Raw genomic sequence first — 27,990 nt, 5'->3', positions numbered from 1 at the left:
GCTAAAGGAAATAAATATGCTTGACATCAAACCTGGCAATCTCCCAGCCTCAGGTTTTGGCCCAGCACCAGGGAAAATAAATTCCCCAAACAGCAGCCCACTAATGAGAAGACCTGTCACCAGGTCTGAGCGCTCAGGCAGAGAGACCAGTAGCACGAGCAGCAGAGCCAGCCCTTGCAGTGACGGCTGGCCGGAGGAGGAGAGGGCAGGCTCTTGGACCATCCTGGCCATCAGAACAGAGAACCACTTCAGAGCTTTCAGTCCTGCGATTATGAACCTGTTTTCATGAGGAAGGCATGGGGAGATCACCATCTTTTGATGAGCAGGAGAAGATAGGCTCTACCTGCAGTGAGCCTACTTGCTCATTGCAATCCACCTACCTGCTCTCAGCTTGCGAATGTGTGAATATTGATATAGTCAATGGGAATCTGAGACTAAAAACCACATAAGCAAATAATCAAGTCTTCTGAACAGCTTCAGTAAGGAGTACAAGTACCACCTTCAGTCTGTTCCTTTCAAACTTCAGTAAACACTGCTCTCATTTTTCGAGGTTTGAGCCTTAGCCAGTTCTCTTTCTTGCAGAGGTTCTGGGAAATAAATCGAACTGTTGAAACAGAGTCCATTTGAGTGACCAGGCTGAACCAAATTTATTTTTTCCTTGTGAAGCCACACGTACATTGAGTAGCTGCAAGCAGCTACGTGCCTGCAGGATTCAAGGCAGGGACCTTCCGGGAGAACAGACAGGTTGCACACAGAGCACATCAGGATCTGTCAGAGAGAAAGGAGAGGCAAAATACAGTTATCTGGAGCTGTAATCACAAGCAACAGATGATATGCATAGTCACATCAAGAGCTGGGAAATAATTTACTAACAGTGCATGTTGCTCGTTACCTTGGTTGATATATATATATATTATATATATATGTGGTGCTGTTTTAATTTTTTCCCCCTTCCTTTTAGTTTTGCACAGGAACATCTATTCAGATTGAGTAGGCCTGATCAGATTTCTGCATTGGCAAGGGAGCACAGCTGAAAGCTTAGGACCTAACACATTGCTCCCTTCCAGTCAGAGCTGCGATGTGCTGGTGGTAGGTATAGGGTGCAGAAGCTTGCACAGTCCCTCCCAGACAGAAAGCCACCAGGGTTTCACTATTTCATTTGATGTAACAACAGCATTGTTTTGATGGGACAAAGTCTGTGCATTATCCTGCCCACTGATGGAGTTCACATTTGAATCATGTCAGCGTGAATACGCTGCTTACTTAGTGGACCCTTCAAAACTGTGCTGCCAAACATCTGCAGTCAGGTAAACTTCATCATTTATGTAGTTGGTGCCATGCTGCCGCTGTTACTGTGGTTTATTCAGACAGCAATTAATTGAAACCTCACAGTGTAATTGCAACGTTTAAAACATTTCTAAGTATTTAACTTGTTTATATAAGAGCTTTATTTACCCAAAAGTGAGTTTTTCTCATCCTGAAAAAAATAATTCATTAGTACAAGTTTATTCACTTAAGTTGGTGGGGAAATATTTGAAAGGACGAGAAATCCTAAAGTTTGCTGGCAGGGTGCATGGTTACCTGGAGGCACAGAGCATCTGCAAGTTCTTATGAAATCTATTTCTCTACCTCTTTCCATCCCTAACATTTCTCAAACAGAAATTCCTGTCTCTGGTTTTATATGCCTTCCTTGTCCCTGCGCACAAAGACTGGGATAAATGCAGTAAGGTCTTTGCCCCCTTCTTGGAATAGAGCAGGGGATGGGGCATAGCCAGGTTCTTCCCCAGGCCAGAGGGCTCGTGAAGAGTGGGAAGCAGAGAGCAAACTTTGTGAGTGAGAGAAACAAAGGGACAGCCATTGTCCTTCTCTGAAAATGACATTGTGAATTTCTTCCCTCTCTGATTCTTTTACAACCGCGCTAATTGAAACAGAGCAAGATCCCCAAACTAATCCTCTCTGGCCTAAGGAGACTGTTGTGTGAGTCTCCTGCACGGTTTGTGTCTGGTTATTCCTTCCCAGGAGAGGGGAAACTGGAGGAAGCAGCCAGTCCAGAGAAGTTTCCCTAAACATGCTGAGACACGGAAAGGAGGGCTGCAGCTTTTCTTACACTCTGAGCAGAATTTGTTGAACTGATACTGGATTATGAGAGTTTGCACCACTGTTTCACACATTAATATGACAGGTAATCCAGAAGGTCTAGTAATGGTGTGCTTAAATTAGTTCCTATTGTAAAATCAAAGTTATATTTCTGGCAAGTGCAAGATGAGCTATTGAGCACTCCCAATGCATATGAAGTATTTGAACACATTCCTCCGTAAAAGCAAAAAAGAAAAAAAAAAGCCTTGGATTAAAATTTATACAACCCACCCATTGAACACTCACTCGTTAACTAAACACATCTTTCAGTATAACATGGAAAATACACCTTCCCACTGAGGGGCGTTGTTCACCTGTTGTCCTTTAGAGTATGTTAATAGCCTGCAGTTAAACCATCATATATCTTAAAACAAATTTCTACTACTTTAAAAAATCTGTATTTGAAAATGTGGGTGGCTATTTGCATATGACCAACATGGTTAAGGGTTTGAGAGTTTTCTACCGTATGCATTTCCTCAAAAAACATTTCCAACAAGTCTTGTGTTCAGCAAGTTGCAGCATCCCAGTTTCTGCCACCTCCAGTTCGTATGCATCTCAGTTTGTTAGATACAGCCAAAAGGTTACAGCAGAAGCTATTAAATTAAGGTAGTCGGCCTCTGTGTGCAAGCATATTTTCCCTAGACCTCTTCATGTCTTGTACTGCACAGCGTGCAACTGTGTGGTTTGCTGTGTATCTGCATATTAATGCATCCGGTTGACTTAATGGGCCAGATTTTCAAAGGCTACTCAGCATTTATAACAGCCACTTGCTCTGAGGAAACCTGCAGGACTTCAGCACCAGCTCTTTGGCTTTGTAAGATGCTCGGTATTAGAAGAAGCTGAACAACGTTATGCGTCATTATTGAGACGTAGTATGGGATCATATACTTAATGAGGTTTTCATGTCCTGTAAAAACAAGGAGACAGCATTAAGTCTGTGCAAACAGCATTGTTCACTGGTATTTCCTGAATTTGGACTCTTAAACTGGATACTATGAAAATTCTCTAAACTTTCTTTTATTAACACAAGCAGTTTGGGGGAAAAAAAAAAATGAGCTTTGTTTCTCAGAGCCTTACAAGTTTGCAGAGTTTGCGTGTTCCATAAACTCAATGCCGTTGTCGAGACAGCCACGCATCCTTCCCTCCTCACTGAGAGAGGGGCGCAGAGAGGAGCTCCATCCTTCCCTGGTGCCCCGAGCAGAGCTGGGGAGCTGCTCCTGGGGCCTCTCGCTCCAAGCTGTGCTTGCCTGGTCCTCCTCTGGTACGTCTGAGGAGATCCACATGAGGGAGCCCATATGCTGTGTGCACCACCGAAACTGAGAAGGCTGCAGGAGGAGTGTCAGGCTCTCTTGATCCAGTCTGCTTTGCTTGAGCAGCTCGGGAGCAAAAGCAGCAGGGCACAGGCCTCACCTTTGCACCAAAACAGCCAAGACAGGCCGTGCATACACTGTATGATCACAAAAGCCTCCTGGTGCAGCAGACCTGTCCACTCTCTTGTGAAACTCTCTGGGCAACATTTTCCAAAGCTGTGACGAGATAGCCACTTGAAAGCAGATGTGCAACCTGGCCTCAATTCATCTGCACGGCACACCTTAGTGGCATGCCACAGGCAGAAAGGCATGTGAAGTACCTGGCTTGTTTCTCACGTTGCTGAGAGGTATGCCATTTTCCATGCAAAGAGTACAGCTCCCTGACTGCATTTCAGGAATGTCTTCATAATCCGGTGCTGCTCCAAAGAAACCTGGAGCTTAAACCTCAAGCTTAAAAGCATGACAAACATGAGTCAACTTGCATTATTCCCGATGCGTAACTTCATGAGCAATAGCAAGATCACATTTCTGGGGGTGGAATCACGTGTGTGGATTGTTCAATTTTTTATCTTGTCTGCTTGGTGGCTCTGGCAGTACCATCAGGAATGTGTGTGTCCTGTTTGGGGGCCATGGTCTGTTCTGCTGGTCTGGAGAAACCACCTTCTAGCCAATGGTTCTCAGCTTAGTTTCTTCCCCACTCCAGGATAAGGAAATCTGAGGGTGTGATGAAAATATTTGTCACCTGCTAATGACAAGGGAACACCCTGCCTCACTCCCAGTGTGGTTCCACAGCAGCTTCAGCCAGGCCAGCGAGCTGGGCTGGATTGTCACCTGCAAATGCTGCTCTCTCTCCACTGAGCATGTAGGAAGTTGAGGATGAATTGGCTTTAAAGAAGATGCTTCATTTCAATGCTGGAAAATTCCAGGGACCGCTGTACCTTAACTCAGAAGAGTCTATCAGACTGGTACTATAGCCCAGGAATGAAGCCATACAGACTCTGCCTGTGCAAACAGTCTGAAAGACAGAAAAGTTGTGTGCAGAAACTGCTCAGATCCTCATTTCCTACATGGAAATATTACAGTAATGTATGCCCACAGACTGAGGACTTATCTCAATAGATAAATTAGTGCAATTTCAGGTACACAGCAAACACAGAAGGTTTTCTTTAACCTTACAAAATAGCTCTGGATTTTCACAAAAAGAGGCATTTATAATCCACGTGGCAGACATTAAAGGAGAGCAGTGTTAGGGAAGTCTAAGAAGCACTAACAACTAGTCAGAAAAGAGCTGTTGTTTTTTTTTTCAAAACCCTTTCACCATAATTTTTAAACACTTGTTTTCTTAGGATACAATGCAAAAAACCATTATCTGTGGAGCAGTAAATAAACAGCCTCACCTTCAAGGTGCCGCAAGCTTTCTTTCACTTAGATACCCACAGGTGGGAGCATCACCCTTTGAGACCACAGAAGGACTCCAGTCCGACAGAAGCTGCTGTGAGATTTCATAATTTTTGAGAGAGTTCATTGCTTACATTTCGGGGGAGATATTTATGATAGAGGAGTGCCAGTTAAAGCCAAGAGCAAAACACATGGACTCAATAAAGGTCCAATTACGTGACCTTTGCTGTTTGCCACGCTTTTAACTTGTGTAAGTTATTGATTACACTTTCATGAGATCATAATCAGAAGGTTGTTCTTTGGTAATGGTGTGCTAGAGGAGCTTTATCCTCCACTTCAAAGCTGTCCTGGGAGGCTTAAGAACAAACGGGTGGAAGTTTGAAGCACAGCCAAAATGAATCTGTGTGCATTATCCGTGTTTACCACCATGCAGGAGGAGGCTTAGCCTATTCTTCGGCTGTGAACTTTCTCTCATCACATCAGATGAGCCACCATCTCTAAGGTTACCGTTTGTGCTTTTAAAAAAGATTCCGTTTAATTAAATTTAGTTTGCTCAGATCTCCATCATAACTCGTCTAAATACTTGTTAGTGCAATCATTTCCCTAACTGTAGATGTTTTATTGAAATTATTTTACATTCTCTGAAAAGAATGTGACTAATTTATTAAATACAAATAAATCTTCCAGAGCTGGAAACTGCAAACAGTTTGTAATTATGTAAAAATGCATGCCCAGTACTATCCAGCCCAGGTTTACATTTATTTTTCAAGCAGCAAGGGGAAGAAAATTACCTCACACTTTAATCTCACTGTATATAGAGCTGCATAGATGCATTAAAGGTGAAGGTAGCAGAACTGTACAGCATTGTTTTGTTAGGAACCGATGTGATAAGACTTTATTTATATTTTTCCTCTGAGGAGCAGTGATAATTTCCCCCTTTTTTATTAGCCTTAGGAAATTGGCATTTTGAACATCCCTGATCATGAAATCTCCACTGGAGACAGCACTGATCTTTTGTTGAATGACAGAAGAATGAATTAGCCCTTGTTGTGCCGGAACAAGAAATAGCTTTTCAGCAGAAAGACTTCTACGAATTCGCTGGATACCACAACAGTGTGTTTCATCAGATATTTCAAGATAATGTAGACTTGTATATCTTTTATTTTTTTAATCTGAACTCTAATTACTAGTTCTTTTGATGTACCACTTGCTTCTCTCCCCTTCCCCAAAGCAGAGAGATCTAATTTTCATGTGAAGGACATAGGAGAAAACAATCTGAAGGGCACTTGTGCACCACGTACGCATTTCAGCCTGGTTCATGCTGAAAAATATCATTCCTTGCTCAAGACTTTCATGATGTAATTAGCTGTGCATATTTATCAAAACCTTAATGATTTTGTCTCCTTTTAGCCTAATTTTTTAGAAAGTAACTCTAGTGAAGCTAGAATAAAATAAGTTGGGGAAAACCTTTTGTTTTTGAATAAAGCAAGATAGAGAAGGAGTAAGAAACTCCAAATGTTTTCTCAACAAATGCTGTCAATTTGCTGTGGCTTCATTTTTTAAGAAATCCTGCATGCTGCATGCTTTTATAGCAGTGCTCTTGTACTTACCTGGAGATTGCTGTGGATCTGTTTGTTGGTGTGCTGCTTTCCAAGGTGCCAGCCTTGGTGAACATCCCCTCTGCGTTCTGACCCTCTGTCCCTGTTGCTGTTCCTGCACCAAGGGATTGGCTCTGATCTATCCCAAAGCCATATTTTCATTAGCAGACTGGCAATGGGCAGGAGCATGCAATAGGTGTTTCTTTGGCACCGTGTTTCAGGCAGCCTGATTTTGCGTCATGTGAGGATGAGTTTCAAAGTTAACTCTCTGCTCGGGTATTTTTTATTTATTTTTTTTTTCCACTGGTGTCCCACTAGAACCTTGCTCTTTCTGCCAAGTCAGTTTCCAGTCTTGGGTAGGTTTCAAATGAGCTCTTCAAATCCTAGAGTGCTTCCAGAGCTCAAGGTCTAATGAGAGAAAATATCTGTTCAAAATGACAAAGTGTTTACCCAGTTTCCCCTGTCATCCAAAGAACAGACAACTACCAAAAACTTAATTGCTAAAGGTAATCTAAATCCATTAATTTGTGTTCTCACCAAGCTTCCTGACAGCAGTTTCTTCATATTATTTAACTTTAAAGAAATTCTTGTCTCGTTTCTTGGAGGAAAGGCTAATATGTTCTGCAAAAAATTCTGTCCTTCTCCCCTGCACAAAGCATTCTTGGAACCTTGTGGCATCATTTTTGGCGCTCCTTTTGGCAGCAATCAGGAAACATTTCTTTGATTGCTTTCTAAATCATTCCCTTGAAGGATCTGCACTGCCATCCACAATGACGTGACACAGGAGGCATTAAGGACCAGTTAATTACCTTCCATTGACAAAATGAGAGAGTTTTTGTACCATTCTTCTTATAAAATACAAAACCATTACAACCACAAGTTATCATTGTTGAAAGTTACATGTAGGGGTTGTTAAAAAGTCATCTTTGTCATCATGCATAGGTTTTCCTCAGTCCTCCACAGTTTTATAACATGAAGAAGGAAGGCTTACGACAGACTCCGCAGAGCCATGTGCATTTCAGCACATCAGTGTGTAACTAAAACTGTAACACACTGCATTTTTCCTAGAGATATTTTGCTCAGTTCTAATTTGGGTCCTTCTTTTTTAGAAACACAAAAAAAATATATATATTTTGCCTTTTGTGTGCATCTCTCATTTTGTTAATCCTACTGCTTCAGTTCATTCCCATACCCGAACAGCTTTCCAGTCCTTTACCCATAATGGAAAACTGGCAGTTGACTGGGATTAAGGTTATCCCGTCTTCTGTGTAGATTGGTTTTCACAGAGAACATTTCTGTGAGGGCTGCACATCACTTTCTCAGCAATGTTAAGTGTGCCTCCCACTTTGGGGCTACCTCGCGAGGCTGCTGGCAGGTATCTTTGAGGTCACTCTGAGGTGCAAAAAATGGTTTCCACATTCTGGGACGGGATCAATTAGGAGGTAAGGCCAAGCTGCCTTCTCTGGCAGAAAAACAAAACCTTGTAGGCAGACGGTTTATTATCTACTGTCTAAGGAGAGATTATTATGTTGTTCATTACAGCAGTGTCTAGACTGCACTGCAATAACAAAATGTGCTGCAGACATACTCACACTCTGGCCAAACTCCTTCAATAGCCTGGTACATGCAGTACAGCTAGAGCCTTCCCCCTTTGTTGAAATTCTTCTCATTTTGCTTCATGTTTCATCTTGGAACATAGAAGACCTACTTCTCTGACCTAATGCAGTTAATATCTTGGAGAAGCAATGGTCCATGCTGTAAACACCTAACAAGCACATACATTGCCTCACTTTGTGATTTTATTTATGGCATATGCAGCTGTGAGCATCTGCTGTGTATAATCCATGCTAGAATCTTCTAGTGTGTGCATAGCCAGAAATATCCACGGATCTCGGATAAAAAGGAGCTTCTTAAATGAGTTTCTTTCTTTAAACGAAGAAAATTGGTGTTAGGGTATATAGAATAGAATGCTCAGCAATGATCTCTTCAAAATAATGAGAAGGAAACATGGTTGATTTCTTACATCTCTTTGCAAAGGTAACACATCTTTTTTTGTTGTTGTTAGAAAGGCTGCAGATTTCATTAGGCTATTGAGCTGTGACACACAGCAGTTTAAGCTACTCTGCTTTGCTTTAAGGTGCTGCCATTACTTCTAATCCTACATCTTTCATGTAAAATGAAGAAAACGTAAAGCACTTTCCTGTGAATGCTTTGATTAAATATGAAACAAAACCAAAGTGGGCACAACATGGCATTTAAGTGATGAGAAAACTATAAAGCAGTAGATCTTGCCCTGAAGAAGGGAGTTCTGCAGGAATTTTAAGCGTAAAACCAAACTGCCGACAGATGTTCACTACCATACTTGTTAGAGGGCTTCGTTATATTTATAACCTTTTAAATTCCTCTGATTTATAGAAAGCGTCCACTTAAAGTCCATAAAAGTTAATCCTGACCATGGAATTATTTGCCTAGAATGAAATTTCCTGCCTTTGCTGAGGGCTTTGCCCCTGTGGGGAAGAGTTGCAGGGTGGCTGTGTGTGGCTACCTGCTGCCTCGAGGCACCAAGTCCCCAGACTGCTCACGCAGGGGCCGCGGGGGACTTTCCCTCAGTTTTTTTAGGGTCCCAGACAAAGTGTTCACACACAGGGAAGGAGTATTCTTCCTCAGGTGCATACTGAAGTCAAGCCAAAACCAAAAATTCTCCCACTCATGTATAGTGTGCGATTGTCAAGGATCAACACTTTATTGCAAACCCCAGTTCCTCCATCACCTCTGATAACACCACTTCTCTAAGATTTAGCTTCAGTACCGAATTTTGCCCACCAAATACCAGACACTGCACAGGCTGGCTCCAAAAACAAAGTCACGAGAATGTTTCCGTACAGGAAAATGGATTATAGATTGTGGTTTTTCCCCATTATCTCTCAAACAATATCTGAAGAAATTTTGTTTGCATTAGCAGGTCACTCACAATGACCACTTACAGTATGAATTGTGGTAGTCACTATACAGTACCCAAATGTCCGGATTTTAATTGCACAGGCCTATCTCCTCAATTAACCATCGTGACTGAATTTCATGCTAGACTGAAGCATGGTAAATATTTGCTGAGAATGTGTTGTTTGCTTTTCAGTCATGATGATTAATGCAAGTTAATTGGCAATCAACTCAAATTGCACCAGGACAATACTGGAGACTGGATGTGGAGATTGTGTCAAGACAGATTGCTTCCAAACTGATAGGATTTATGGCAGCCAAACCTCAGATTGGCAGGTTTGAGGAGTTAAACTACCCTCCTTCAATATGCAGCCTCTCTAGACTGAATTTGTATGGTATTTTTAAGCCAAAATTTAACCAGCTCAGTCCAGCACACGTGAGTTGCAAATATGCTCTGTAGCACATGGTTTCATAACTTTGAAATCGTACTAGCTGAGTCTACCTGAGGACTTGAATGTCATTTCAAGTAGCTCACTTGTATGGACCTTTCTCCAGAAACGGTGAGAGCAGGTATATTTCCCCAGTGCAGAGAGTGGTTTTCCTCCTGAGAAGCCTGTTGCTTGTGCAGCATCTCTTCCCATCTTTTTAACTCCTGCCTCAGGCATTAATTGCTGCTGTGCCTCTATTCTGGTTAAAAGAATTCCTTCCTTGAAAGGCAGTAAAGATTTTAACTCATGGTGCAATTGATCCCCTTTCCCACAGTGAACTTTCTTTTTGTCTTTGTCTTTAAGCAACGTTTTGACTCCAGAAAATGGAATTCCAGTTCCTTTCCTACACATCAGAGCTCTGGCTCACAGGCTGACCTGCCACAGCAGCCCGGCTAGAGTGGAAATATGGGAGTGGAGCTATTTGGTTTAGTTACCAGTTGTTGTTTACTAGAATAGTAAGAACATAATGTTTTAATATCCCAGCCTATTATGACCTGTTTTAGATATAACCAAACATCAAAGCTAACCAATGAGAAACAGACAGTACAGCATTGACTCAGTCGCTGTAGTATTCTATAGATGTGTGGAGACATATAATTATTTTTCTGAACCAAAGTTTATTTGAAAACAAAAATGTTCACAATCTAAGACTTTATGGCTTGTTTTCATATTTTGGCATGGTATAATGTATTGGAAAAAAAAAAATCTTTAATTAAAAGCAGCCTTTTGAATAGCACCCCAGACTTCAATTTTCATCTCCTGTTTTACTACTTCTGTCCATGTCCCCTCTCCCTCCCACATATGCTCCATGTGTTTAACCCGCCCTTAACAACTTTCATGACTTCCTTCCCTACTGTTGCTTTGTGAGTCCTCCTCTGAGGTCTCCATGCCTACACAACACCCCCTGAACACATTGTTTGGGCAGAGCGTAGTTCCTGCACGCTGTTTGGGGTCTCTTTGCTCTCCCCACAGGCCGAGTGGATGTGCTGCCAGGGCTGATTAGGAATTTTATAACAATCTTTCTACTCAGCTTTGGAGAGCTTTGCTGGTGCCACCAAAGGAGCATGGTCTCTCTGACAGGGCTTCTGCTCAAGTTAGCACAGGATCACAGAAGGTCTGAGGATCACCTGAGATGAGATAATCTTGAGATAGAATAGCCTCTCTATGTATGTCAGGTGCTCCAATCCCTTAATCATCGTTGTGGCTGTTCACTGGTCTCTCACCAGTAAGTCTGTGTCTTCATGTGCTACGGAAACTGGTTCTTATGAGAGAAGAACAGCCTTCTGGCTAAGGACATTGACTGCCACCTCCTAGACGAACTAACTGCCATTTACTGGCCCAAAGTTCTCATAACATTTTGGTTTTAATCTCTCTTTACTTCACAGTCCCAGATAAAAAGCAGGTTTAACATCACTGTATACTATCAATAAGTTGCTGTATGAAAATACTTTCTTGACAGTTCCCATGCTAAGGCTTCAGGTATTTTTCTGAGAGCAGCAGCTAAAACTTTCCATAATCCTATACACGTTTCAGGTAAATGAGAAGCCAGACTTTAGGGAAAAGGTTTGTTCCCACTTGATCTGTGCACCTGCAGCTGTGCTGTAGGAATGCCCAACTCCATTAACATCTGGGGAAGCCTCAAGTGCCTTACTAAGATGCAGACACCTCAGGTGCACACAGTGTGCACATCTACACTGCAGATGCATGACGCTAGGCAAGAGGAATCCCACTTTGCAGCAAATATGAAGAAAGACTGAGCAGGTGACTTAACAGAGAGGCCAGGGTCCCGTGGAAGGAAGCACCAGGCAGGCTGTCCAGGCTCACCAGTCAGTTCCAGGGGGATTCTGCACAAAAAAACAAAAACAAAAACAAAAACAAAAACAAAAACAACCTTTAAGAAGTAGTCCAGTGTTCATCCTTTTTTTTCTGTGTTTAGATGAAAGGTGTGGGTTGTAAAAAAAAAATATATATTTTCTGTTTAACATTAGTTTGCCATATGCATGCTATTTTCCTTGCTGTTATCCAGGTATTGGATTTTACTTATGGTCATTTGCAATTTCTGTAACGAAAGAAAACTATGCTTAGGTAAAGAAGCAGTTGTGGAAATAATTGAAACAAATCCAGTGAATGACATAATGAAAGCATAGTATTTTTTTGCTGTAGCTTATGTGCTAAATGGTTTGTTTCCATGAAAGCAATTAAAATACATAATGATTTCTCATGTCTTTTGTCATAGGCTGAGTACTTCTACGAGTTCCTGTCTTTGCGCTCTTTGGATAAAGGCATAATGGCTGATCCAACTATAAATATCCCTCTGCTCGGAACAGTTCCTCATAAAGCATCAGGTTTGTGCTGTTGGTATTATAAATTTTGTTCCTGTAAAAAATATCCCACAGCCAGTAAAGTCTACATGTCTTATTTTGAACTCAAGTTTTGAATTTTATTGCTAAAGAAATGCTTGCCACAGTGCTTGATGCTGAACAGTGTGAGTGTCTTGCCTGACTACAGCAGCATATTTTGCCTGAGCCAAGCCACACGAAGCTTTTGTATGTAGATAAACCAGCAGAAATTTGTGCAAAACTTTTGCATAAAATTAATGTATGTGAAACTTTATTATTTAGTGGTGTTGAAAATGGACTTGAGTGAAGAGTGCTTAATATTCATAATTGCTGCAATTTAATTGATTGCAAGCCCAATAAATTTGCAAATATTGACATTGACTCTAAAAGTAATGAAGAAGTCAGGAAGACGAAGTTCATGTTAAGCACTGAGATTATTTCCATCTCCATATAAAGCAGGTGAGAAACGTGGAAGGCTGTGCACTCAGCATCCTCTAATATAAACTAGTTTCTCCTTTAATTTTTAACTATCTAGAAAGGCTAGATCAAAATGACCCCCATCTGACTGTGTTTAGGAAAACATCTAATCTACAAATGCAGGGAGGCCAGGGATGAGATCTCCCAGTTCCAGCAGAAGGTCTGGTAACCATCACGATGGGAGGTCTGATTAAAACCAAGATGGACTTACCCTGTCTGCGGTGCTGGTAGCTCAGTTCCAGGACTAATACGGGTATGTCCACGGTGCTCCCTTATGCAGACAGTGAGCAGTGCACCGCTGTGCTTAGGATATATCAGCTGTGTTGAAGTCCTGTGTGGCATTATACTGCATCTGGTCTTTAACAGCAATTGATAATCGGTACATGCACAGTATTTCAAGCATGTTCAGTATTTAACAATGAGCCACTGGTGTGAAGGCTTTTTTTTTATGCTGCTTGCTATCCAGCCTAAGTTAACTAAGTTGACTTAAATAAATAAATGCTATAAAAATATTGAAGCAATTTAAATTAGATTTAAATCAATCAGGTTCCTTAGACTCCTTTGAAAATCCTATCCCCAAATCCCAGGATTGCTACCTGGGTTAGGGTTGTCGAACCTAGACACACGGCACAACATTGATATATGGTGTGAGGGATGAGGAAGATGCCTTTCAGTGAGAGTTTAAAGAGCTAAGACTACTCTGCTTAGCCAAAAAAAAAAAAAAAAAGATGTTTGGGAGAAGCCTTGATTATAGCATGTAGATATCTGTTCAGTGAGAAAAGGCTGGCTGCTCATTTCACAGGGGAAAACCTATGAAGATCCAGTGGTTCAAACTGGAGTCAGCAAGTTCAAAACCAAGTCAGGCGTTTTCGACGGTGGCAGTGATTAACTCTGAACACGACACCAGTGCCATGCTGGTGCCAAGGTGGCTCCACGTGAGCTGGCATGCCTGGTGCCTTCCCTGGCAGCATCTCTGCTCACCCCACAGTTAGGAATCAGTTAAATTTTCCTCACTTCTGCAAATTCTCCAGGGGAGGCAGGAGTGTAAATGTGCAAAAGGGGCAATTCTGTGGTGGGACAGTGAATCACCACGGAGCTCAATCAGGAGGGCCTTTAATGCATTTTTGTGTGCTGAGGGGTTTGGGCACGTGGAAAGTTCAAAAATATGGGCACTTCCAGTTTGGGGAGTGCTGGAGGGTTTCTGACCTGTCCCCTTCAGCTTCAGATGCATGACTGGTCCTTGCCCTGGGCATTTAAACCTACAGGCTGACATCATTTGCTGTCAAATCTCCAGGCAGATTGGGGGTTTGCTACTGATGTAATGAAGTCTAGGAATTGCTGTAGTGCCGTCATTAAATTTCTCCTGTGCCTTCCTCCCCACAGCAATTTGTTCAGCTAAGTCACACACATCCTCATACAAGCACAGAATTATTTCTTGCACTTGAGCTATAAGGAGGTTACTACAATTTAAGAAGTTCACTGCATTTAAACTGCTTTTTATCCCCTGTAAGAGTTTTTTTTCTTACCACATGGTTACGTGCTTCTTGTAATGATCTTTTAAAAGATCAGTGTAAAGGCACTTCAGCAATTAAATTGCTTTATAATGAAAACTGCAACAGACTTTTTAGTCCACAGGACTTACCAGAAGCAGAATGTGTTTCAGCAATAAAATTATTCCAAGGTATTATACCAAGGCAGAAAATAACAAAAATTGTCTGATTATTACATGCAATGTTTTTATAACAAGCAATTTAAAACAAACCAAATGTAAGGCTGTTAGCTCTACATTTTGTTCTGAAACCTCAGGCCAGCTTCAGAAGAAATGAATAAACAATTTCTATTAGCTGGATCTAATTTTTAAATGAGCTAGAAAGAGCCAATTTTGAAGAAATGACACAATCATTTCATCTGAAGATTATTTGAGATCACTTGTGACCATCACAGCGGAGCATTCCAGAGCTCTGAGGTATCAGGCTTGCTTCCTCATTAAAATACTCCAGATTTACTGGCCTTAATTATTTCCTTGGACTCTTTGTAGTTTAAAAGTGTTTGAATACTTTTCCTGGAAAGGCAATCTCCAAATATTGCTACACTTAACAAGTTCTGTCATAGAGATGTTCCTCTATTCATTTTAAATACTTGCACCCACAATCTTATTTATTAAGTGCACTGTCTTGCCAGCATATTATGGAGAAAGTTTTGATTAAATAAGTATTTTATTCAAGTATTAATTGCAAGATCCATAACAGCAAAACATACCTAAAGCAACATTTAAAAAAAAAAAAAGTATGAGATCTTTTTAGAGAAGTTATGTGACAGCCCGTAAAAGTGAGGCTCAGAAGTGATCAAGGCAGCTTAGAAAATTAAATATAGGCTTCTGGCTCATTTTGGTGGCTTTGAAAATAGCATCCTTAGATACCTCCATGAGTAACTGCCCTGTCTGCAGGCAGAAGGATGTTTGCCTTAAGATCACTGTCTCTGCTGCAGACTATTGGGGTTGTGTCAGTAAAGCATCCCAGGCTGGCCTCCCGTGCTGAAGTTGTTCCAGCCCTGCAGGTGTCTGTGCACAAGGTGACTCTAAAGCTTATCTGTAAATACTTATTATCTCTAGTATTTCAACGTATGCTTTTGTGGATATGCATGTAAATATGAATACTGTTGTTATTGTTCTCCTTTAAGTTGTCCAGGTTGGATTTCCTTGCCTCGGCAAGCAAGATGGGGTGGCTGCATTCGAAGTCAATGTGATCATAATGAACTCAGAAGGCAATATCATTCTCCAGACCCCTCAGAACGCCATCTTCTTTAAGACGTGTCAGCAAGGTAACGCTAATGAGGACATGACAAGAACTGTTAGACCAGGACAGCTCACTTTCTTCTCTTTCATTCAGGATAATAATCATTCAGGATACTAATGTGGTCACGCAGTGTGTAGCAGAAGCTATGAATTCCAGGCTGTTCTGGCTCTATCCGTAGGTTTGCAGCTCATTTGCATTTGCTGTTCATTTACTATGTGTTTACTAAGCTTCTTTTTACTGTGAACTACGTCTCCCTTAGCAGACTGGGTTGGAGGCATTCCTCCTGTTCACAGCTCATCATTTCAAGGATGTTGATAGAAATGGATCATATGAGAAGCAAATGTGAGCAAATGATTTGAAGCGTTTGGAGGAGAGTCAGTACTACGGGAAAAAAGCTGAGGCTCACATTTTCAGAAATGACACATAATTTTGAGGACTTAACTTCTGGGATCTGTAGTGGGGACACTGTTTTCTGTTAACACTGTTTGGTGTCATAGTTCAGCATTTCTTTAAATCTGAACTTGCACATCCCAATTGAATCAAAAAAGCAAAAATCAGAGAACTTTTGCAAAAGTTGGCTTACCTTCCTCTGGGGCACAAGATGGCAACATCTTGGTTTGGGATACAACATTGTTCACCAGCCTCATCAGCAGGTTGCGTTGCTGGTCTGATATTTACAAAGTTTATGAGACATTTGAGCCAATAAGAAAATTCACTCTTCTTTTATTAACACTTTACTATGTGTGTTGTTGATTTGATTTTGGTAGAATTGTTTGTATAATAAAGCATCACTCAGGGAAGGTGATGGAAGCTGGTCCTCAATATTTGCAGTCACCAAGCAAGAAACACACACAGGATGGATTGATAGAGGAAGGGCACCATGAAGCTAGTGCAGTGTTTACTCGGAAAGCAGGAAACATGTTTAATCAGCCAATCTATGAACTACAGATAGTATGTAATAAGACTTTCTGGATTCATTTGATACATCATGAACAGCTGTAATTATCACTTTGAACTGAGGCTGTGGAAATTGAAAAAATCCATATCTAAGATCAGGCAGCTATCCCTTGCCGTGTGCAATTGTATCAAATTAACCCGTGGCAGGGCTGATGTACAAACAGTGATATTTTTATTCTTCTCCTATTAAATCTCCATTCCCAGTCCTGCACTTTCTTCCCTGAGCTCTTTTCTCTGAGATAATTGGCTGGAGTGTGGCTTCAAAGAGCAAGCAGCAGGAGCAGGAGCTGTTTATTCTTTGAAAGCTCGCTGCACCTGAATAGCCAGGCTGCTGTCTCCTTTGAAGCCTTGCTGCTGCCAATTAGCCCAGGGAAAGCAGGGGAGGGGGAGAAGAAGTGGGGAGAGGAACAGGAAGGAAAATGGGGGCTGAATGGAAGTAAAATCAATCAGACCTTGTGCACAAAGTTGTTCCCGATGTAAACGCAGCACAGAACATTTCATGCCTTTCCATTGTCAGCTCAGTCCAAAGATACTGAGCTTAATAAACTTTGGAAATAGTGTTGGGGTAATCTAATAGAGACAGCAGTTGCAGGTCTGCATTGTGGCTTGTCCAGGAAAGGCTCCAAACTCAGTGTCTTAGCAGCATTCATCTGAGCTATGGTTTCCGTGCTTTAGTTATTTTTATTATTGTTACTACTCTGATACAAAAAAAAAATAAATTATATTTCAAAATTTAGGAGTATTGCATCATAAAACTCAGGAAAGCTGAGGGCAATCACTGACCGTGGGCCAGCTGAGAGGCACAAGGATGGTTTTACAAGCTGTAGAGGTGGGCAGAGGAGGAGACATCTCACCCCAGCTCGTACTGGGGTAACTCCCATTGCTGCCCTCTGTCCAATGAGGTGGACACCGCAACATTTTGGGACAGATACTGAGAAGGACGAGGATGTTCCTACCGGTTTGTATTAGTGTAAGGGTGAGTTTCCTCCCTCTGAAAGCTGCCATTTGTGGTGAGGAGCTCAGATTCCTTCTGCCTGGGCCCCAAGTCACTGTTTCCAGTCTTTCGTGGCCAGCCAGAGGGGCCCCCACCAGAGGAAGTGAGCAGAGCGAGGCAGCAATTTTGTGGGAGAGGAGAGGCTTTGTTGTGGCTGAGAGGTGACCGCACAAAAAATTGTGTTTTCCTATTTTTCTGTTTGAAATGGTATGTATTTAAGCATGCATTTTCTGTAATGAATAGCAGCTCTGCATTTGGTACAAAGAGAGAAACATTTTCAGAAAGAGTCCTAGCGTATACTGTTAGAACAAATACGATTACAAAGCCTTTACTATTATTAATACCACTGCAAACAGATTTACTTTTAAAGTAACACTTTTTTTCCCCACGTATCTATGGCCTTAGATGGAATAGTATTTTAAAATTACCCCTTTTATCCTCTCTTCTTCCTGTTTGTTTGACAGTTGCACATAGCATCCAGCCGCCTGACTGATACATCAGATGTTCTTACCTTCTGTTTAGTCTCGGGGTTACCCTTCATATTCCAGTGAAGAGAGCGATATTACCTGAGTGTGGCAGAAAGTAATACTGCTCATAGCCATAGCTGATGGATATGTCACCTGATAAATATTAGAAGGAGGCAGAATAATGCAAATTTATTTCAGTCCAGGGTTGTGTTTTCCTTTGTGTTAAATAAGAGTTACGGTTTGAAGAACCTTTCTGGTCTGCAAGTGCACGTTGCTGGCTCATGTTGAGTTTCTCATCAACCAGCACCCCCAGGCCCTTCTCCTCAGGGCTGCCCTCAATCCATTCCCCACCCAGCCTGTATTTGTGCTTGGGATTGTCCCGGCCCCGATGCAGGGCTTGCACTTGGCCTTGTTGAACCTCATGAGGTTCACCCAGGCCCACCTCTCAGGCCTGCCCAGGTCCCTCTGGATGGCATCCCTGCCCTCCAGCACGTCGACCGCACCACACAGCTTGGTGTCATCGGCAAATTTGCTGAGGGTGCACTCGATCCCACTGTCCATGTCACTGGCAAAGATGTTAAACAGTTAATGACGATGTTGGCAGGTGTCACCAGCTACATGTGTTTACAGCACTGCTAGACCAAAAGATAAAAAAGGCATGTGCCAAAATTACAGCCAACTGCAGTCTAATGGATGATCCTGGAGTTTGGATTGAATACATTGCAGTTGAATACGTTGCAGTTGCTGTCTGAGTGTCAGTCTACCCTACCTCAGACTTTTTGGAACCTAGGCATTCTAGGCATTCATTTTGAACCTAGGCATTCGTAGTGTCATGCAGTATAGCATCCACAGGAGAAGGTCATGCCTACTCTGCTAAAACTGCCTCGTGGCCCTGGTTCCACTGATCACAAGTGATGTGCATTTTCTAATGGCAGTAGGCAGCCTCTCCTGCCTTCCTTCTTGTCTGTGGGAGACCTGGGAAGGCATTTTTGAGGAACTGCTTTTCTGCCTGGCAGTTGTGTTTTTGTGGGGTTCCACTGGGTTCATTTTGCCTCTTGTTTGATGGACTCCAGTGTTTGCAGGATGGTGATGATACCCAGATGTATTTCTCTTCCTTGTGTAATCCAGCCAGTGTTGCTAAACGCTTTAACCAGTGTTTGATCAACAGTTGAGATGTGAGTATGAGTTGGATGATGATACAGGATCACTGTGCAGGAATGCTTTCATCTTCCTTTCTGGCCTTCTTTCATCTAGCCTTGAAGCTGGCTCTTTCATTTGAAGACAGATTTCATCACTTTGCCACCTTAGGAGCAACAGATGTAGCAATTAATGCAACGCAAGTTGCAGTGCAGTCAACTTCAGGCTGCAGAATTCGAGACCAGCCCCGCATGCTAAGGGAGATCTGACCAGTAATGCAGGTCCTGCAGCAGCTGCCTGCTTCTTTCCACGTGGAGAAAACGGGGCTGGGTTGTGCGGAGCACCCACATCGCTCATTCACTTGCAGAACAGCAGAGCAATGTGCGTGATCCGCCAACGAGCACATCGTGCATTTGTCTGCACACATGATCAAACCTGCATTTGTAGATGAACACAAAGGGAAACAATTTCTCTTGAGGAAAGGTGAATCTCCACTTTGGCCAGCGTTTGCCTGTCCGTCAGCAAATATTTTTATTGTTATATCAAAGGTGTATATTGGTACTGAGTGACAGCTGAAGTGTGAAATATCCAACTAAGATTGTCGTTATATTTTATGAAGCGGAGTGTCCAGGAGGATGCAGAAATGGAGGGTTTTGCAACGAGAGACATGTCTGTGAATGTCCAGATGGATTTTATGGGCCTCACTGCGAGAAAGGTAACTTAAAAAAATCTTCTCAACTCTCTTCTTTACAATAATCTCAACGAAACTACAGCTAGTGCATTGTAGCCACTCCTAAAAATATGAATGGCCTATTCTGAAGATTTCATATATTTTGAGTCCACATATCTAAGTGAATTACTGTTATGATCCATGTTCTAATGGAAACATTAACTGCTCAGAAAAAAAAAAAAAGTTTCCTTGCTAAGGTATTGTTTTTAACAAAAGCTGACACAATTGTTAAGGGGTCCTTAATCACAGAGAATCCATTTGGCAAAAGGATTAAATAAAATTCTTCTGCTAATAAGGACTAGCTGGAAAACAAAGCACGGGACTTTTGTTCTGCATTGGTTTATTTGGAGATAAGATCTAATTTGGAGGCAGACCGACAATGAAGTTAGGGAGATGAAGGAAAGAGTCTCCTTTTCCCATCTATTAGTGACTAATAACCCCAAATAACATTTCCAAGAGTGAGGGGCTAGGACATTGGTGTGACTTGGTGAGGAAAGTAGCTCTTCTTTCTGTTTCTTCTTTCCTCCTCTGCCAGTGGGAGACCCTCACCAGGGTGGCCTGAGATGGAGCAACCCCCCCTGTGGGCATCCTACTTCAATGTCATTCTCCGCTCAGCTCCCAGATGCTCTGGCTGCATGCGAAATATTAAATACAAAGGGTCAGGGACTGTTCTCTGGCCTGGAGGCCAACTGGCATGACACAGTTTGCATTTGTGTGTTTAATAAACTCTCCTAGCTTCCAAAGCAAAAACCTCCAAACTCCTGGCTGGGAGGAACCCGTGGCTGCTGCTCACCCCAGGGCTGTGCCCGGGCGGCCAGGGACAAAGCCACGCCAGGAACAGCACCAACAGTTTCACAAGATGGATGATCCTGTGCCCCCACTTGGCCCCACGTCCAGGCACTTTTGAACTCTCTCGTATGGACGCAGCCTCGCGGCATGTACCAATTGTGGGCAACCACGAAATGAAACAGTGCTCCCTGACATGCCTCCCTGGAAGAGCCTCGTGGGGTGGCCACGACTGCAGAGGAGTTTTGGGAGAGTGCAGGGGCTCTGGAAGAAGTTCAGGGGGAGCGTGCAGGACAGTCTGGCCAACAAACCAGGCCATGCTAGAGGCTCCCCTCCCCTAAATTAGGTAGCAGTGCTTATGCACAGGTATGGAGTGGCAGGAGGGGGGGTTCCCAGGATCCTGCCTGGGAACCCCACTGAATTGCTGACACCTCTGAGCATATCCCCTAGAGACACAGTCCTGTCTGCAGTCACGCCAGTGATGATTCTCCTTTTCTTCCTGCTCCTCAGCGCTCTGTGCTCCTCGCTGCATGAATGGCGGGCTCTGCATCACCCCCGGCTTGTGCATCTGCCCCCCCGGCTTCTACGGCATCAACTGCGACAAAGGTAACTGCAGCCAAACCCCTGGGTGCCACCTCCTGCGGGCACTCGTTCCTCCCCGTGCTAATTTCCTTCTAGGAGTGCCTTTTGGAAAGGCAAGCAAGTGGTGAAGTAAGTTTTACAGGACATAGTTTTGTGTTTCTTCCTGAAGCTGGGAGCTGCAGGAAGCACGCAGGGGCACACAATGCTTTTGCAGCTACGTGTGCAGGCATCCGTACCCGCCGGCTGAGTGAAGGGTAATTTAGGTAATCTCTTTAGCTGACCCACTGAAAGCCACGGGACCTACCACAAAATTCGCTTAGGAAAATAAGCGATCTGTATTTGAACTTTGGTTTCCTGGAGTAGAATTAGTTTTACTAATTAGTTAGTACATTAATTTGCTGCATCTAGACACACAAAAAAATAATAAACAGTCTATTCATTTTTTGTTGTTGTTGCTGCGCTGTGGCTCAGGGATACAAAGGAGCAATCAGTTGTTCAGAGCAGTAATTTGGAACACTGCAAGCGACCACATAGAGAAAACCAAGTGGTTCGCTGCAGAAATACCACTGACCTGCTCATGGCGGAGAAGATTGCAGAACACCACATTGCTTTTGTTGTTGCACAACTACATGAAGTAGAGAGTAAATGCAAAAGGCCCTAGTGGTCTTCCCAGCAAAATAATGGGAACATTTCTGGGCCTTGAGGAATGCTCGTACAAACTGCTGGAGTCAAAATCCTTCTGACTTCTATGTAGTTCTTTATGAGACCTTTACTGTATTTTGAAAATGTTTCGAAAGTGCACTGCAATGAAATGCTCCCAATGTCTTGAAGGAAGTTTAACTGCGAGATTAATGTGAATCCCAGACGTTTGATGAAAAGTCACATCCAACACAATGTAAGTAATTTGGCAAGTGAGAAAGACAGCATTTGTATCTATGTCACCACACAGCAAAAACTTATAAAGGTTTCTTTCTAGCTAAACCTCAAATCTCCTATGGCATTAATTAAGAGCTGTGGTGAAGTGTCTTCTTGGGGAAGTGACTTCCAGTCCTAGATTGTGCTCTTTATACCACACATGGCCAGTTTCAATAGCGATAATGACTTGATCTTTCAGTGAGCTCCACACGTGAGGACTGATGAAGATGTAACACAACCTGTCCTTGGGAATCTCATTGCTGTATTGTTCATTTGTTTGTCTCTTTCTATGGACTTGTGTGTGTCCGTGTAAAATATTATGTAGAAAAAATTCAACTTCAGTCTTTCTTTGTAAACCATGTGAAAAGGTTTTAATGCAACTTTTTGAAACCTACTCAATGTTTATTTAGGGTGAGCAGCAGAAAAGATTAAAGGCAAGTCAGACTGAGTTCACATTAGTGATTTAGTTCATTCCTGTTTTATTTGTTTCAGCAAACTGTACAACAACCTGTTTAAACGGAGGAACGTGCTTCTATCTGGGAAAATGCATTTGTCCTTCAGGATTTGAAGGAGACCAATGTGAAATTAGTGAGTAGCATCTCCATGTGCTTGATTTCCCTTACATCAACTTATTCTGTTGTCAGTGTCTAAATCACTGAGCGTGACCTGCCTCTGCTGGTTGGGACCCCCAGAGAGCCAGGTGCCTCCAAGTGAGATCCTTACAAATAAGTTTGACTCGCTGCTAGGCTGCCTCACCCCCTACCTTGTTCTGGTTTCACTAGTAACTGGGCTTGGTAACTACCTTGAAGGCATAGGTTTGCAAGCACTACGCTGTGGCAGACTGATGCGCTGCTGCTCCAAGTCCATGCGGGGCAGCTATTTCCAAAAGTTGCAGCAATTCGCACTTGTGCACAGCAGATTAGGTTTAAGCCCATGCCTCTAAAAGGGCTGCTGTAAACCGGGAGTGGATGGGTTTGTGGTAAAGGGAGGACTGAACCATAAGAGCTGAGAGCTTTCACTTAATGTATTAAGTTGCATTCACATGGCAACTTGAAAATCTGCATCGCAAACATCAAAAGACTTGATACTTTCAGAAGTTTAGCATCAAAGCAATTGAAAATATTTTAGCTCATGGCTGATCTAAGTGTGCTGTGTAAAGCTGGGGGTGGAGATGTGGCCAGGCTGGAACAGACCTGGGAGGTCAGCTGTCAGGCATTTGATCTTGCTAAAAGAAGAGTTTTCTCACAGCTCTGTTAAATTGGATTAATCCTATAGTTCCCCACACTTGAATGGAGTATGAGCATTTGGGTTTTGGGAACATACACCCACATTGTTCGTTCTGGGCTTAAAGCTTCTACCAGGACACTGTGTGTGGAGCTTCCCTACCTTTCTGTTGTATATAATCCCACTGACTTTCAAAGAGCCATCACAGGAGCACAGAGAGCAGCATTTGACCTGGGATGTCTACGAGGTAATTCCTTTGTATGCATCAGTAGAGACAGGCTCTCTCACAGTGACGAAGTGCCTAGCAGCAAAGACTTGGAAACACATGGGAATAAACTCTAACATGCTGTCAGCCAATACAGGACAATACATTAATTACTATGCAAAGAAAGGACACGGATACCTTAGGACCAACATTTTGCACAGTATTTAAGTGTAAAGAAAAGGTGGATGTATGAGAATGTTTCACCATATTTCTATGCATTTCAAGGCATTTTGCAACTCATTTTTACCTAATAAAAACTTGAGCCAAACAGAAGCAGTAAACCTGTATTGTTATGAAATTATTAACAAAGATGGCCCTTTGATATAAATCCAGATCAGGTGTCACCAAGAACAACAGAGTGAGTTTCTACTGAATTTACTTTTTTTTTTTTTTTTATACCAAGTTCAAATTTGACATTCTGACAGAATGTCATTTCTTTCTTTCTTCCCCAGAAAGTCAACTGTGTTGATACTTCTCAGATAAGGAGTAAGGCTTGGTTCAAAGTTCAAGGAGTAGGCTATTTTATGCCAGTGTTGTTGGTTATTGGGGCTGGGGGGAATTCTTAGAACTGATATTGCAGAATGTATAATGAAGGGCACTCCATTTAACTGGTCTGTCCCAGGGGCTCTAAAGCTCATCATTGTCTACTGCTGCTTGGAACAGGTGCAATTGACTTTGGCTTCCTGCAAAGGCTTACCTGTGCAAATTCAGTTAAATCAATTAAAATACAAGCAGTAAGCTAGTTCCTGTACAAAAGAAAGAAAAATGTTCAGGCTCAGAGGATGCTCAGAGCTAAACTGGAAATCTTTTGATGAGAGCAAGTAAAGCACTGCACTTGCCTTGGCTTTTGTAAAGCTGGACAGCAATTGTTTGTATGTGACGGATGGCTGCTACCACCTCTGGGCACTGCCCCAGCACCAGCACAACAGTGGAGGACTGCAAGAAATGCTAGATGAGGCTTAAAAACATCAGAGGGGAAACACAACTCTTTCTGTTTTCTTAGATCCAGGGCCAGCTACATTCAGTCATGGGGGTCTTGAAATAACAAGGGGAGAAAACTTTTCAACAGGCAGAAAGCCACCTTCAGAAAACTGAGAAGTTTTTTTTCTTTTTTTTTTCTTTTTTTTTTTTTTCTTCTTCCCAGTGTTGTTTAAAGATTTTGAGTGCTTGTCTGATAGTTGAATCACTCTCCAGGAGTCTTGGGAAATTTACTGGGCCCAGCCTACCATACTAGCAAGCATTCACAGTCTTCCAGACTTTTTCTCTAGCTATAGCTGTGCATTGTCTCTAATTAGTGTTGCAGTCTGAGAAAGGAAAGTTTTATTTTGTTTTGGATTCCCCCTCCATTTGTCACCGTTTTGTTGCTTTTCATTTCTCATTTAATAGCAGAGAGTTTCCTCCATTCTGTGAAAATATTTTATTCTGAATTTAACTGAGCTGTGCTGAGTCAAATGCTTGCCTAATGCATCCCTGTGGAAGTCTGTGCCTTGACCCACATTCTCCAGATTTACTTCAAGAACTAGGAAAATTCCTGGATTTCCTTAGCATTGCTCCTTTCAGTCATTACTCCATATAAAATTGCCTACAAAGTAGAAGGTCCACAGGTTCCCTCTCCAGAAGTTTCTGCAAGGAAATTGTGCTTTTGCAGAAACTCTCCTTAGCACTGCTTGTTCCTCTGACTGGTTATAAACTTGTTTCGGGGCTATTAAAAAAAAAAAATGCACATCAGGAACAAATGTTTCTTTTATACTGACAATGCACACATGCATCGCAGAAGTCTGGTGGGGTTGAGAGCCCAGCAGGCACTCCTTGGGGTGTTTAGTTCCCAAGGGGGCAGTCTGTGATCATGAGATGAGTGCATTTCCTGAAGTTTTCAGCACAGCATACCAGCAGTGGAAAGAAGGAGTGCTGGTGCTCAGATTATCATGCGCAAGTCTCTGTCACTATCCTAAGAAAAAGGAAAAAGGAAAAGAGGGAAGAGAAGAGAAAGGGAAGGAGGGAGAGGGGAAAGGAGGGAAGGGAAGGAGAAGGGAAGTGATGGGAAAGGGAGGGGAGAAGAAGGAAGAAGTGGGGAAGGGAAGGGAAAGGAAGGGAAGGGAAGGGAAAGGAAGGGAAGGGAAGGGAAGGGAAGGGAAGGGAAGGGAAGGGAAGGGAAGGGAAGGGAAGGGAAGGGAAGGGAAGGGAAGGGAAGGGAAGGGAAGGGAAGGGAAGGGAAGGGAAGGGAAGGGAAGGGAAGGGAAGGGAAGGGAAGGGAAGGGAAGGGAAGGGAAGGGAAGGGAAGGGAAGGGAAGGGAAGGGAAGGGAAGGGAAGGGAAGGGAAGGGAAGGGAAGGGAAGGGAAGGGAAGGGAAGGGAAGGGAAGGGAAGGGAAGGGAAGGGAAGGGAAGGGAAGGGAAGGGAAGGGAAGGGAAGGGAAGGGAAGGGAAGGGAAGGGAAGGGAAGGGAAGGGAAGGGAGTTTGCTGCCCCAGGTTCCAGCTTTTGTTTGCTCACAAACTCAGGTAAATACTAGTGCTAAATCTTAGAGATTTAATTAAGTAAATAATACAGACAAATTCTAACAAGGGACTGAAAACCTGGTGATCAAGGACTTCATGTTAAGTGTGAGGAAGGCCCTTGGAGGCTTCTTGGCATGAATTAGGCCCAGCAGAACTTGCATGTGGCTCTGCTCCATCAGCATGGATCTCTTCCATCCTGGGTGAGTCAGGGCCAAACAGACCATCATACACAGTCAGACCCAGCTTCTTCCTTTGGCAATGTATGAATGTGAGGGAAAGTAATTTCCGGACCAAAAGCCTTGAAAAATGTCTGCCAATCCTAATTACTGTCACCAAAGATGATCTGTTCTTTGCAAACAGGAAAGAAGGGCACGTTTTTGTAATGCGCCTTTAGTTTCTGAGCTGTGGCATGGAACATTCCTCACGGCACCACCCACAGTATCGTGGTCCTCCACAGTCTCTTGTCACAAGCTGCCAGGCCCAGATGATATACTTATTTTCTGCAAGTGGCTGCCATACCTGACAGTTTCTGAGCTTCACATTGCTTAAAATCACTCTCCTGCACAGCCAGAGTTTCTTCTGGATTCCACACTTTGCAAGTACCAAGGGGAACCTCCGCACCCATGGAGGGTGATGAGAGCAGGAGGTGACACTGACCAGTGGCATGGGGATACAGCAGAGTCCAAGTGGTTCAAGTCTGGGTGAACACTGCTTGGACACATGGACTTTGGCCATGCGCCCTTTTTGTCCTGTTTTCAAAGCAGAAGAATGCATGTAAATGGGGAGCAAAGACTTGCAGAGGAGTCCTCCTGCCGGATCTGCAGTGTAAGATCACACTTACACCAGAGCCTGATGAGTTTTTTGGGTACAAGGCAGGCCTCTCAGACAGCCATCAGGAGTACAGGGGGACTCTTCTTGGGGGTAAGTCCCTTGTTTTCGTGTTTTCAATTTCTAGGTAAATGCCATCAGCCCTGTCGAAATGGAGGTAAATGTACCGGTAAGAATAAATGCAAGTGCTCCAAAGGCTACCAAGGAGACCTCTGTTCAAAGCGTAAGTACCACAGCACTCGGTCAGTCCTTGTTGGAGTATCGAGCTCACACAGGACCTCTTCCATGATAGCAGCACTTGCTGCTCGTTGTCAAAGTCTTTCAGGTTAATTGACTTCCTGGACATACAGCATACACCAGGCTTCGGGGAATTATGAAACCAGACACGTTTTTACAAAAGCCCCCCCAGCAGTCTGGTCTGCATTCTGGGCTCCTATAAACCAGCAACGTGTCAGTGTAGCAATAACAGATGTTCCTAGAGAAACGCTTAATGAAACGCCGGGACGTTGCAACATTAAAACCTGACAGGAGCACTCTGCTGGCCGCCTGTGAGCATGGTGCTGGGCCGGTGTCCTGTCCCACCCACGATGGCAAGGGCCTGCTGGGCCTCTGGGCTTGCTTCTCCCTGCCAGTGTCCAGGCCGGAGCTGCTGCTGCCGTGGCGGGGTGAGCTGCCCCCATGCCTTCTCTGTGGGGACCCCCGCCGATGCCAAGGCCTGCAGCATGTTGTTGGGAGCACGGGGGAACCACGTCGCCAAGTCCAACATGTGCCCACTCTGTTACAGCTGTCTGCGAGCCCGGCTGTGGGCTGTACGGGACCTGCACTGAACCCAACAAGTGCCAGTGCAAGGAAGGCTGGCACGGGAGGCACTGCAATAAAAGTAAGTGAGAACCAGCCCCCCGAGTCCATGCCGGGGCTGCTTATAGATGCCACACAAAAATGGCGGCTTCCAGAGCCTTTCCACCATCATCAAGAACACCACCCTCCCCTTTTCTCTTAATCTTTAATCCCAACAATAAAACAGAGATTTTCAATTCTCCATAATGCTAACTACTTTAAAAAAACACACTCAGAACAGTTTAAAATTGTTTTACAAAGCTGGCCCTTCCTTTCTTTCTGTATCAGAAGGTCT

At 43.2% G+C, this 27,990-nt stretch overlaps 1 protein-coding gene and 1 long non-coding RNA gene across 2 annotated transcripts in view; one reads left to right on the top strand and one right to left on the bottom strand.

The window, feature by feature from the left end:
* Positions 1 to 27,990, top strand: part of WIF1 (WNT inhibitory factor 1) — a 40,105-nt gene that overhangs the window by 9,279 nt on the left and 2,836 nt on the right. Inside the window, exons 3-9 of the mRNA XM_080579877.1 lie at positions 12,104 to 12,212; positions 15,363 to 15,503; positions 19,653 to 19,748; positions 21,060 to 21,155; positions 22,539 to 22,634; positions 26,986 to 27,081; positions 27,643 to 27,738. Of these exons, the coding sequence (XP_080436003.1) occupies positions 12,104 to 12,212; positions 15,363 to 15,503; positions 19,653 to 19,748; positions 21,060 to 21,155; positions 22,539 to 22,634; positions 26,986 to 27,081; positions 27,643 to 27,738 (730 nt within the window). The remainder of the gene's footprint in view (positions 1 to 12,103; positions 12,213 to 15,362; positions 15,504 to 19,652; positions 19,749 to 21,059; positions 21,156 to 22,538; positions 22,635 to 26,985; positions 27,082 to 27,642; positions 27,739 to 27,990) is intronic.
* On the bottom strand, positions 633 to 12,091 carry LOC308189646. The gene is made up of 2 exons (XR_013946493.1): positions 6,455 to 12,091; positions 633 to 768 (listed from the first exon to the last, which is right to left on the bottom strand). It is a non-coding gene; the product is annotated as an uncharacterized lncRNA (long non-coding RNA).

The sequence above is a fragment of the Anser brachyrhynchus genome (genome assembly GCF_964034855.1).
Source record: "Anser brachyrhynchus genome assembly, chromosome: 1".
NCBI lineage: Eukaryota > Metazoa > Chordata > Aves > Anseriformes > Anatidae > Anser > Anser brachyrhynchus.
The sequence above is the reverse complement of the archived record's forward strand: the minus strand, read 5'-3'. Positions and strand labels throughout refer to the sequence as shown.